A 13,165-nucleotide genomic window follows, 5' to 3' on the forward strand; every position below is an offset into this window, starting at 1 on the left:
TTTGTCTTAAGTCAACAGGCTCTGAACATTTGTCTTAAGTCGACAGGCTCTAAACCCCGGAAGGCAAAAGGGCAGTCAGGCTCGCAAAACAAATGTTTTGGCTTTCTGTTAAGCGTCTTTTAACAAGACAATCATTAAATGGGGTTTGTTCCCCTAAACCAACTTCTTCTCTGCCCTCCAGTTCACTTTCCCTCAAAGGAGGAGATTGACAGAGAGGACAAACAGCTTCTTTCTGGTTCCTGATTGATTTTCATTATCACATTTCATATCACCTTGCTTCCTAACATCTGACATTATGCAACCTAAAAACCCAATTATGATGCTGCACTGACGTTATGAACCTGGTGTATTTTCTTCTGTGGAGATGGAGGATAGTACAGAGACTGAGTGTGGGTTTGAGTAGTGTCAAATGTGATTGGCTCAATGGAATCCTTCATACACCACCCAGTTACCTAACTGTTTACTGCATTTTACCAAGAAATAGCTCAGGTACTAACTGTTCCTGAAGTTCATTAGAGAAAGAATTTCATACTTCCTTACTGAGTTCTGCGTCTCTTGCTGCAACATTATTAAGCAAGACCTTCTGACTTCTTCTTAGTGCCTGGCCCAAGAAGACGTTCTCCTATGCTGGAATGTTCTATATCAGGGCCACCCTGTAGCCACCTCCCCATGAAGCTATTTCACAATTGATAGATGGCTAGTGCAGCGAATGAACTGATATTTAAATGTTACTTATAATTAAGTAGTTATATATGATGATGCCTAACTTATTTTAAAACCTCTATGTCATATAGTTGCTAAAATCTAACCCAGAGAGAAGACTTCAAGACCTGTGCAGGGGTAGGCTCAGGCCAGGTTTCCATCACTGTGGACAATTTGGGCTGCTTCACCTGTTACTCTGGTTGTGACACTAGAGCTTTTCAGGAAGAGCCATGGCCTCAGCCACAGCTACCACGAAGATGAGGGAGGAAGCCACATGTTCCATCTGCCTGGAGCTGATGACAGACCCCTTGAGCATCAACTGTGGGCACAGCTTCTGCCGTAGGTGCATAGAGGACATCCTGGAAAACTGTGATCCTATGACATCATCCCAGGAGAATTTCCCCTGCCCCCTGTGTCGGACACCATTCCGAAGGCAGAGTCTCCGGCCCAACAGGCAGCTGGAGAACCTCATTGAGAGCATCCGAGAGCTGGAGCAGGAGAGGCTGTGTGAGGAGCATGGGGAGCAGCTGCACCTGTTCTGTGAGGACGACGGGCAGCTCATCTGCTGGCACTGTGAGCGGTCCCCCCGGCACAGAGGACACAACACGGCGCTTGTGAAAGACATATGTCCAGGCGACAGGGTGAGTGTGTGGTCAGAGTCTCTAGCAAGGACTGCCTCTCAAACTGCATTTTATTGAAATGGGTTGCAGTAAAAACTATTATCTGATCCTAATATTAAGCAGTAATATCATGGCATTTTTTAAAAGAGATTGTTTATTACATGTCCACATTGAATCAGTGACTGCCCAACTTGACCTTCAGGGATGGTCAGAACCTTTTCCTGTAATGAATTTTTCCTGCACAGTACATTGTGCTCTTTGCCACCCCGGCCTCATTCGTAGCCTCCCCTCGCATAGATAATTAAAGACACCATAATATGCAAGAAGCACAGGAAAGAATCTGAAATCCCCGAGGTCAGAACCCCCATCTTTTAGATTCCCTACAGTCTACAAGGGGTAAGAAAAGGAACACAGGATGCTGATACTGCTGACATCCTTGGTGTGTGTGGTGAGGGGGAGCCCCAAGAGGTGGAAATGTGTGTGGGGGGGAGACTTCTCAGTAGGAAGTCCTGAGTGATAAAGACGATCAACCATGTGAAGAAGTGGAGAAAAGACAGGATTCCACTCAGGGACCACCTGTCATGAGCAAGGGAGTTTTCCTGACTCTCTAGCACCCAGTCAGGGGGTTTATGATGGGAAAAGCAGGTGAGGGCAGGGAAAGAGCCTTAGTATCACTCAGAGTCTACTTCTGGTGCACAGCTGGGATTTAATATGTGGAGTGAACTCAAGGTTAATCCTCCCAGAAGAAGAGCTGGAAACAGGCTTTAGCAAAAGTTGGGAAGGGACATCAAAGGATTTAAAAATAATTGGTGTGTGGGACGAAGCCTTGAGAGAGGTTTCAGGCACCTCCTAAGTTTCTCACTGAAGAGCCGGTAAGTAAGGCAGCCCTTAGCCATGGAGGAATGAAGAACAGGATTTCTCCCTCCTCTGCCCTGTCGACATGTGAAGAAAACATGTGGGACCCTGATCTTTTCAAAGATGCTTTTGGCTACTCTGTGTTCCTCATATTTCCAGCTGAATTTTAGATTTAACTTGCCAATTTGTGCAAATATGACAAAATACAAAAATCAAAACAATGAGAATGACGACAGTGAGTGCCCTGAGTCTACATTTGGAAGGAGTATTAAGTAATCCAAATTGTGAACATGGAATGTCTTTCCAATTATTTAGGTCAACTTAATTTTTTCTGAAGTTTTGTAGGCTTTAGTGGTGTACAAGTCTTGTGCTGTTCTTGTTCATTTTAATATGTTAGGGTTTTTTAAGTATTATAAATTATCGCTTCCTTAATGTCATTTTCAAGTTGTTCATTCTAGGGTGTAGGTTGATGGTTGGATTTTGTATATTGACCTTATATCCTGCAATCCACTGAACTCAGTTTTTAATTGTAAAACTCTTTCTACATTACTCCCTCAAGAATTTCTTCATACACAATTTTTTATCTGAAAATAGAGTTGTACTTTTTTTCCAGTCTTGATCCCCTCTATTTATTTGTGCTTCATTTCTGTAATTTGAACCTCAAAACACAGTTGGCTAGAGATGGTCAAGAGTGCACATCCTTCTCCTGCTACTGGTCTTAGGGTGGGATGGAAGTAGGTAGAATAACACATAATGGAGGAGAGAGCACACAAAGTCCTCGCTCTTGTGGTACAAGAGTGTAAACACACATTCTCAACTTTCCTTTGATTGTTCTGAACCCTCAACTGATAGTAGTTTTGTTTCTGATACAAATCCAGTCAGAGTTAACTCCTTGTCCTGACTCAGGAGCTGGCAGCCAATAATTGATGATCTGCTGTGTGGCGAACATAGCGAGGGGTCCAGGCCAAGGTTTGCTCAGAGGAGGGCTGTGACTGCTGATGAGTAATTGAAGGGTGGTGGTGATGGTGGCAGTGAGGGGAGCCCCCTTGGGCTCCCCAAATGGTCAGGACTTTGCTTCTTAGCTCTCCTTCCCTGATTGCATTTTCTTTCCCTTTCACCAGAATCCACAGTACCTCTCAGAAGATCCAGGATCTGAGGTGAGTGAAAGGGAAGGATAAATCCCTAAGCATTAGAGGTGGGGAAGCCTTTCTCCCAGGGAGTACAGCCCACTGACAGAAAGGAGCCAGTTCTTCCCTTGGGGGGAAATGACCTGCCAGGAATACAAGAATCTAATGAAGTTCCCAGTGACCCTGAGGGCTCATCCTGATAATTGGAGGGAATTGTCTATCCACTAACTGGTTGAATGGTGGTTTTAGTTCTCTAGCACAGTCAAGCCAAAGGAGAGCTCATTCTAAACCTCTCCCTGCCTCATCGTTCCTCCTCACAAACTCCCAGCAGTGAAAGTGGGGTTCCCTCAGCAGCTCAGCAGTGGGAGAAGGACAGACCCCTTTGCTCCCACTCGTGGCACCTCTGTGTTTGGCTCCTCACTGGTGGGCCCCTGGGGCTTCAGCACTCAGGATCCCACATCCTGGGTACTGCAAACTCCTGTGGTCCTAGTCCCCCTGAACTCCTCCCAGGATACACTTCCTAGGTCTCCAAACTCTCTTCCCACTGATCCCTTCTCTGCCAAGCTCAAGCCAAATCTCTCCCTTGACCAGGGAAGATGACAGGAAGAGGCTTCTTTTGATTTCCCTGCAGACTTTATCACGGAGAATTTATGTTTTATGTCCTTTGGATATGGGAATCTGTAGAGAGAGACAGGGGTGTGGGTTGGAGTGGAGTTAAACATGATTGTCTCAATGGATCCCTTTATAGACTGCCCACTAATCTATAAGTAAGTGTTCTACCACTTACAGAGAAATGTTGGGTTGTCAGAAAAGCCATGATGCATTTTTCATAGAAAACAGAAAAATACATCATGACTTTTCCAACAGTCCGATTATTTAGTGCTAAATATTCTTGGTGTTCATTATTGTGGGAAGAGTTTCACATTTCCAAACTGAGTTCTCATTCTCTTGCTGCCACTTTTATGAGACAGCCTGTCTTTCACCTCCATTTCTGCTGGTGCTTGCTGGCTCCACGGACATTCTGCCCAGCAGTACTGGGCTGTCCTGTTTCTGGGGCCCATGGGCCCACAGCCACACACAGAACACCTGCAATTGAATGTGCTCATGGGAACTGAGAGACTGGATTCTAAATTTATTTAACTTTGACTAAATATAATAATGAAGTAGCCATTACTATAGCGATCACCCTATACCACAATACCTCTATGTGTTATCTCTTCGAAATACCAATTCTTTTCCCCAGAGGGCCTTCTTCAAGACCTTCAGGACAAAACCTCTTTAATAAGATATATTTTCACTGTGAAAAATTCTGACTGCTTCTTTTCACCTTTAGATACAAAATTGGAGCTTCTCAGGAAAAGTTATGGTCTTAGCCTCAGCTACCAAAAAATTGAGGGAGGATACCACATGCTCCATCTGCCAGCAGCTTATGAGGAAACCCGTGAGCATCGACTGTGGACACAGCTTCTGTCACCAGTGCATAGAGGACAACCTTCAAAGCCAGCACTCTATCAACTCATGGCTGGGGTGGTTCTACTGCCCCCAGTGTGAATCTCCATTTTCAAGGGAAAGCATCTGTAGCAATAAGCATGTGGAAAGACTCCTTGAATACATCACCACGTTGTGTGAGGAGCATGGAAACCCCCTCCACCTATTCTGTGAGGATGATGGGCACCCCATTTGCTGGAGCTGTAAACAGTCCCCCCAGCATAGAGGGCACAGCATAGCTCCTGTTGAAGATGTATATCCAGGGTACAAGGTGAGGGAGCCTGAGCAGAGGACTTCAGCAAGTACCCCTTTTGTGTTGCTCCCTGATATCTCAGGTTATTTAGTCTTAAACCTGAACTTGTGGATCTCCTTGGTGGCCTATAGGTTAAGTCTCAGCACTATCACTGCTATGTCATGAATTCAATCCCCAGCCAGGGAACTAACCCACATACAGCACAGCAGACCTCTCCTACATTCCCAAATTCCCTTTAGCAGTGTATTTCAATAAATCTGCCAGTTTGGGTCACCAAAGTTCTGTCTGTAGTGAATCCTCGCAACCCCACACTTCTTGCCTATGCAGAAGTTCTTCTATGTGAAAGTAAATTTATTCTATCCAAAATAAATTTGAAAAATAAAATGTTCTCCCTCCATAACATTTCTAATAACATATGCTGGCTTGAGGTCTTTTCTTTCCTGACTCCCCATACTTTGTACAAAGGTCCATGAGTGTTAATCCCTTGTCATTGGTTATGTGTGGTTCAGTACAACATATACCTTATTTTACATAATTATTATCCTATTTGATATGTAGTATACCCAGGACAAGACTGAAAGTGAGAATGTAGCTCAGGCTTTGGGTCAGCAAACGAGCTTACAATCACAGCTCTGTCACCCACTAAGCAAGATAGCCTTTTCTTGGGTTATTTAACACCTTCCTGTGTCTCAGGTTCTACAAGCGTGCACGATGCTAAAAGCCTCTCAACTGCTCAGAGCTACCAAGAGGGTTAAATTGCTACCTTCATGGACAGCCTGCAGCATACTTCCTATCACAGTATAAGGACACAGTAAATAGTGTATTGTGATAGTCTTGCAGGGTGGGGGGTGGACTCCACATAGGTACCAAATAAATAATTGCTAAATTGAGTAGCTGGTATTCACTCAATTATTCCCATTAGGAAGAGCTCCAGGAAGTCTTGACAAAACTGACGGCATTACAAGAAGAGTGCAAGAATTGGATTTTTATCACCAGTGAAAAAATAGAAGAATGGGAGGTAAGAATTCAAGTTTATTACCTTCAAAGTATTTCCATTCTACCACTTAAACACAGGCAAAGTACAATATTGGCTTATTCTCACTAAATAAGACAAGCAGATGAAACGCACAGACAAAACCATCATTTTTTATGCCACTGGTTGTCTTCATCTGTGAAAACAGATCTCCCATTCCTTCAGCCTGTCAATAATATGACTAGAATCCCAATACGTCAGTCAGGAGCAACAGTCAGGGAGGGTGGTTTGCCTCCCTACCGAGAAGTCATCCTTGGCTAGGTTTCAAATATTGAATGCCTAAGACTTTCTCCAGCCTGGAAGGCCTTACGCTGCTCATGCCAGCACATTTACCACAGAGCAGGCTCTGGGGTCAGACCTCCAGGCTCAGCAACGAAATATGAGAGCACCGAGACCAGGGTCACCCCAGCTGAGATGTTACTTAGCTCATGAGTTGCTTCAAAAACATACACACTTGCACTGAAGACTGTGGGTCTCTTAACACTGTCCCCATGGTAGGCCACAGACATACTCCTTCATGGAAATATTGAAATCATCCATCAATATGCAAAGAAGTTCTTCAGGCTTCCAACTCTTTTTTTTTTTAAAGATTTATTTATTCATACAGAACTGGGGTACAGGCCAGAGATGCGGAGGGTGAGAGGATTCACCAGAGACAGAGTGGGGAGCAGAACAGGCAGATCGACGAAGTACACTGCTGAGGGGAGCAGCAGGCAGGTCAGGAGAGATCTGCCATGCCATGTGGTCACCTCCGGGGCAGGCGGGGATCGAACTCATGGGGAAGTGGCTTAAGCTTCTTAGTTCAGTGCTTTAACCCGCTGCGCCACCAGGGAGGGCCCGCCTCCAACTCTTTTGCCTCTCTCAGAGGTCACTTTCAACCTCTGACCTGATTCTTAGCATGTGGGTGTCAAACTTAAACTCAGAGGACACTCTTATTACACTCTGGGCAACTGAGGAGACCTTGTTTGTTAGTCACATGTAGGGATCCCCAGCAATACAAGAATTAGTTACATGCTCTACACAAAAGTTCTATTTTATCCTAAATCAATGACCCTGAAATACTAAAGGAATTGAGAAAGCATGAATGAAAATTTCAACTCTATATTTTAATCCCAAAATCAAGGCTGGCACTCAGAGGATTGAACATTAAGTTTTTCAGTCTTGTGCTTAAGATCATTAAGTGCTCCTTGGGTTGGTAAGTGAATTATCCTGGCAATTATGATCAAAGCCTGTCACCTAGACCTCCCCGCTGATGAGAATCACATACTCATCTACCAACCTAGTGCCCTAAAGTCCTGACTTAGTTATGCTCATTTTGCTTCACAAAATTACCTCAGGGACAAAGAAACCTCCTGCATTCAAATACAGACTCCTTTTTACCTTATCATGGAAAAATGTTGACCTTGGATAAGTTCTATGATCCAATTATCTAGCCCTCTCTCTTTTCCTTTTTCCTTCACCTTGACTGAAGAAGAAATCCATTAACCAGATGATTATAGAAAATTGTGACAGCCTCTCCCCCATAAGTGGCCTCCAAAGTATGGCTGTGCAGCAGGGATGTGGGACACACATCCAGCGCCAATGACTCATGGGAAAATAGTGTCACAGTAGCTGAGCAAATTGTCCTTGTGTGTCTGTTGATGTTAAAATGCATATAAAATAACATTTACCATTTTAACCATTTTAAAGTATATTGTTCAGTACTGAAGGACTTGAATATTGTTGTATGATATTGTTGTATGACCATTGCCACTGCAGAACTTCACTCCAACCTATAACTCATTATCCATCAAGTAACAACTCTTCATTGCTTTCTCACCTAACTCCTATTTTAATACAGTTTCTATTATGACCTGTGTTTAACATTCATATAGGTACCTTTGTAAGAAAGACATATGAGTTAATTCCAATATTACCATCTGGCGGTAACACAATGAAGCACGAGGGGAAAAACACACAAACATAAGGCAGCTATAACAGTGGTCTCCTAGTTTTAAGCCAAACTGAAACTACCTGCCTTGGGACCTGAATGCAAGCGTTTCCTGGGATACTACCCATGACTAGATGTACATTCCTTCTGCAGTTGTCCTTATTTCTTGGAACGCTAACCCAAATTTACACAAGACTGGTGTTCTAACCTTCCAGGCTCTCTCTTAGTCTGGGACTGGAACCCACAACCGTTATAAGACCGTTGAGAAAATAGGGTGCAAGCATGATGTAACTAGTACTTGCCCAGGAGAAATGTGAAGTCAATTTATTTTCTAAAAATAAAAATAACTCCAAGGGAGTCTGGAGCATCAGAGAGGAGTGAAGTGTCCAGTCATTAAGCCTTTGGACACAGATCTAGGGGGTTACTTAGGTTCACCACAGGGGAGATCTGCCCATGCTGGGGGTACCGAGTCTTGGGCAGACAGTCCAACCTGCAGTGCCACTTTGTTGCCTGATACAGTACTCACGGCCCGACAGGTGTAAAAACCAGTTACTGCGACACCAGGCTCAGAGAAACAATTTTATTGTAAGTCATTTGGCAAGGAAGCAGAAGACAAAGATATCAGCCTTCCAAAATCACAAAGGGACTGAGGTTATATACATTTTAGAAACCAGGGCTGAGAAAGAAGGAATTAAATTGTATTAGCTAAAAGGTAGGCTAAGGGCAAAGATGTGGCTGTGGTGAAAAGTTCATTGGTTAGTTACAGAGCAGCTCATCCTCAAGCTCATGAACTCTGCAAGAACAGACACACTTGGACTGCAGACTATGGGTCTTACTGGGAGGAGTATGAAGAAGCTTTCCTTAAGATAACTGTGTTTCCAATTTCCGTGGTGGGCCCTTGGCCTCTGGAAAGACTGTCATACCATCTCTTAACTTATGCCAACCTGGGACTCATTCAAGATCAGTCACATGTGCCTATTTAGGATGTATCATTTGCTGATAACTATCCAAGTTCTCCTGTGACTGAATGCAGATTCGGGGAGCAGGGGGAGATCACATTAGGTTCACACACACAGACACTGGGCTTTGGATCTGACAGCAATTTTACCATTTAACCTTTCTTAGACTTTCTGTGTACAATTTTGAATAGATTACCTCATAAGTAGAATCATACAATTTCTACTCTTCCATTTCTGGCTTAATTCATATCATAATGTCTTCAGATACGCCCATATTGTAGCATGTTTCATTTCAGAGTTTTCTTTCTTTCTAAGTGGGTACAGTAATCCACTGTATCTGTGTTCTGCATTTTCTTTGTCAATTCATCCATTAATGCCCATTTGAACCAATATGCGTTTTTCTAGGAGAAGACAAACCTGCAGAGACAAAAAATCCAGTGTGATTTTGAGAAGCTCCACATTTTCCTTTGTGAAAAAGAGAAGTATTATCTTCAGGAATTAGAGAGAGAAAGAAAACAGACCCTGAAGAGACTGCAGGACAGCAAGGCCAGTCTGGCAAAGCAATATCATGAAGTTGACCGTCACATCCTAGAGCTAGAGAAGAAATATCAGAGCTCAGCCCAGAAGTTGCTTCAGGTGAGACTGTGTTTGGAGGAAACAAGGTGTCAGTTCCTGAGTTATTGAGAGAATGGAGAGGAATTGTGGGAAGTTGACAAGTCCTACGTGCATAACTCGTGTGGGCAAGTTTAAGTACTGCTTCATTCAGACACGCATCTAGAGTCCGGGGTGACCTCTGCCAGACTTTTAAGGTGCTTCTCCGTGAATCCCAAAACATATAGCCTTCTTTCTCTATATAATGGTTTCTAGGCCTAAGAAAACCAGAAGATAACTGCTACCATTTTTCTTTTTGCCATTGCTTTGTGTGCACAGATCTGATAGCAATTTTACCATTTAATCTGACTGTCGACTTTTCTCCTGAAAGAAGTTTCTTCCAGATAATGGTGGGTGAAATGCAGGGCAGCCAAAATGAATAATTCCCTGATTTGCTTATAGAGCTCTTGCTCAAAGAGCTGTTTCTGGACCTCCTTTCAGCTCCTGAAGCATCTAACCCATTAAGATAAAATCTGGAAGTGTGGCCTCTGGCTCTCACTACAAACTGGAGGTCATATTATGAAGTTCAAGGTCATACTATGGAGCATTACTGTTCCACCATCAAGGAACACCTGCTGTCAGGTATCACTGACTTCTTACTGGCCCATTTCATCACTTTGGTGATATATCAGTCTCTGGCTGGATTCACTACTAAGGAATCTAGAGAGATGAATAGAATGACCCACTACTTTGTGGTAAGTGGTCTCTGATATGGGTCCAACCTGAAGGAATGAGACTACTGAGAGCCAGTCTCACCAGAGGGAGAATGGCTTGCTACTGCCTTCTTCCCCAAACAGCCACACGCAAATGTGATTGCAGACACTGCGGCACCCACATAGCCCAGCAAGCAGACAACAGACTCATAAGTCCTTAAATGTGCTGCCAGGGTGGGCATCCTGGGATGGGATTCCTTCCACCAGGGTTTCCAGCAGTCTCTCGGGATGATGCTTTGGAAGGAGTGTTTCGAGACACTAGCCCCTCATGCCACGTGTCATGAAACGCTGACATTCCCTTTGTTCTTTGTTTCCCTGCAGGATGTGAAAGACACCTTGAGCAGGTAAGTGCTGTGTAGAGGAGGAGGGGTTTGTTATGGATTCCAGGAGCTGAATGGAATGTTCCACTGAAGATAACCTGTCCTCTTCTGACTTTAGGACTTCAGCTGTGAAGTTGGAACCACCAGAGGACATCTCTTTGGAGATTTCTACTGCGCACAACTTTTCTAAGATTTTCTCTGATATGAAGAAGACGTTTCTGGCTCCTGGTCAGGATGGCAGCACTGTGAAACATGGGGCCTGTCAGGGGCAGAATGGGGTGGACTTAGGGACTGAAATGCATGGCTCCTGTGGCCCCCAGTGCCAGCGCAGGCCCCAGGGCCACATCAAGTTGAGGAAGCCCTGCAGGCCTCCCCAGGAGCAGACCAGCCCTGGATGCCACGGCCCCACTGCCAGCAACTCACAGCCCAGCACCACCGATGACCCTTGCCAGGGATCATCTCAGGAGGAGACCCAGTGAGGCTCCCTGCAGGATGCTTTTGGGTAGCCACAGCTCCCAACCTGGAGAGCAGCTCCAGATTCCTTGCCAGGGAGCAGCATTTCCACCCTGACATCCTGGTGACCCCACCCTGACCTACCAGAAGACTTGACATGACAGTGCGGCAGAGTTCACAGACTTGGAGGGGAGGCTTGTCTGATGGGGCGCCATGACACTAAGGACTCTGTGGAGACTTTACTGAGGCCTGCCGGTTCCTCAGGATGGTGAGGCAAGGGCTGCATCCTGGAGCCCCTTCCCCCAGCAGCACACAGGAACTGCAGGGGTTCAGGCAACAGGGCCTGGGAGCTGAATCTCAAAATGGCCTCCTTAAGAAAACCCAGACCCCATTGTGATCTTCGTGATGATTCCCAGCAGGGCTTGGTCAGCCTGGACACTAGTCAGCTGGAAAATGAATTCATGTAATCAAATACAATCATAGATTCTAAAAATTCTATAGGTATTTTCCTTCAAGTTTTGACACTTTTTTTCCAAAGAGCTCAGTCACCCATAGACATGGAGTTTAGCAATGAGTTAGTTGCATAAATGATAGGATCATGTGGTCTCTTTTCTCTAATCTGATAGTATGGCATTCATGCTAACTCACTCTCTAGTACAATACTATAGTTGCATTCTCAGGAAGAGCTAAATATGTATATATCTGATACCCAAATATAAAGATGTCCTGAAAATCATAATTGTGCTGTAATTCCGTTGCCTCGTAAGGGTCCATTGCATGGAGTATTTAGCAAATAACCCACTGCCCAAGCACGAATCCTGACACTAGAAAATGTCAGGGTCAGGCACCAGCCAAATCTAGGCACACAGAGGAAGCAGTTGCTCAAAGGCGCAGATATTTGGGACTGATAACTACATGACTTGTTTGTCACCACTGGTTACCCTGAGCAGAAAATAAGCTTCAGTTCCTTGTCAAAATTTTCTACCTGATCATTTCTCCCCGCCCCATGTAGGCCTATAAAAACCCCTCTTACTCATCCCTATTGCAACTCTGCCACCCCTTGGTTCAGAGCCTGGTCCAGCAACTGGCCCTTGATTAAACCTCCAAGACCATGTATGTGGTTCTTGGCGACCTTTCAGAAAATGAAGACAATTTAGCTGCCATCTATACCCTGATAGTGGTGTGACCTTGGCTGGAATGATGGGAAGACCCTTGTTAGATAGTTGTGGAGAGTCTGCCCACACACCAGGCTTTCTCACATATAAAGTGAGACAGATTTTCTTGTTAATGGCACTGCTGCAGAGACCTTCCACCTACCAGTTCTCTGATGATGACATCATATATTAGCTTGTCTCATTGATATTTAAAACACCCCAATTTATAGATCTTCATAGTATGATGTAAACGCATTTTATTTTCTGATACTTTATATATTTCATCAACCTCTTTATTGTTGGTTTCTAAAATCTGTTTTTATGTCAGAGATCATGGAGTTGTGAAGCAGATCTATTGAAATTTGTTCAAATTTGTTTGACTAGTCTTCAGATGGCAAATATTCCAAATATGGCTAGGTATATGTGTGTTCTCTGCTTAAATGCTGGGCTTATGTATGTCTTCTAGCTTTAGATTGTTGGCATGTTGGAATCTTCCATATCTTCAATATTTTTTGTCTGTTGATCTATATATTAAAAAGAAAAGAATGTTAAAATGTCTCTTAATTGTAGTTTCTAATTCTCCTTCAAATTCTGTAATTTTTTTTAAAAAATATTTATTTATTTATTCGTACAGAACTGGGGTACAGGCCAGAGATGCAGAGGGTGAGAGGCTTCACCAGAGACAGAGGCTTCACCAGAGACAGATCTGCAGAACAGGCAGATCGACGAAGCAACTGCTAAGGGGAGCAGCGGCGGGTCTGGAGAGGTCTGCCACACCATGTGGTCACCTCTGGGGCAGGTGGGGATTGAACTCATGTGGAAATGTCTTAAGCCTCTTTGTGCTGTACTTTAACCTGCTGCGCCACTAGGGAGGGTCAAAATTCTGTAATTTAAAAAATGTATATTT

The 13,165-nt window shown here is 44.1% G+C and overlaps 1 protein-coding gene across 1 annotated transcript; it reads left to right on the forward strand.

Annotated features, from left to right (window-relative positions):
* Positions 1-889: 889 nt before the first annotated feature.
* LOC101625600 (E3 ubiquitin-protein ligase TRIM38-like) lies at positions 890-12,565 on the forward strand. The gene is made up of 5 exons (XM_012734914.1): positions 890-1,343; positions 5,968-6,063; positions 9,373-9,603; positions 10,653-10,675; positions 10,770-12,565. The coding sequence occupies exons 1-5, from the start codon at positions 933-935 to the stop codon at positions 11,128-11,130; spliced, it is 1,122 nt and encodes a 373-aa protein (XP_012590368.1). The 5' UTR covers positions 890-932; the 3' UTR covers positions 11,131-12,565.
* The last annotated feature ends 600 nt before the right edge of the window (positions 12,566-13,165 follow it).

The sequence above is a fragment of the Condylura cristata genome, unplaced genomic scaffold (assembly GCF_000260355.1).
Source record: "Condylura cristata isolate star-nosed mole 26May11 unplaced genomic scaffold, ConCri1.0 scaffold00097, whole genome shotgun sequence".
Lineage (NCBI taxonomy): Eukaryota > Metazoa > Chordata > Mammalia > Eulipotyphla > Talpidae > Condylura > Condylura cristata.

Excerpts from the sequence above, each read along its gene's own strand:
- LOC101625600 (XM_012734914.1), top strand. The coding sequence starts at position 933 with ATGGCCTCAGCCACAGCTACCACGAAGATGAGGGAGGAAGCCACATGT. Across the intron at positions 6,064-9,372 it reads AAAAAATAGAAGAATGGGAG|GAGAAGACAAACCTGCAGAG; the intron begins GTAAGAATTCAA and ends GCGTTTTTCTAG. Across the intron at positions 9,604-10,652 it reads CAGCCCAGAAGTTGCTTCAG|GATGTGAAAGACACCTTGAG; the intron begins GTGAGACTGTGT and ends GTTTCCCTGCAG.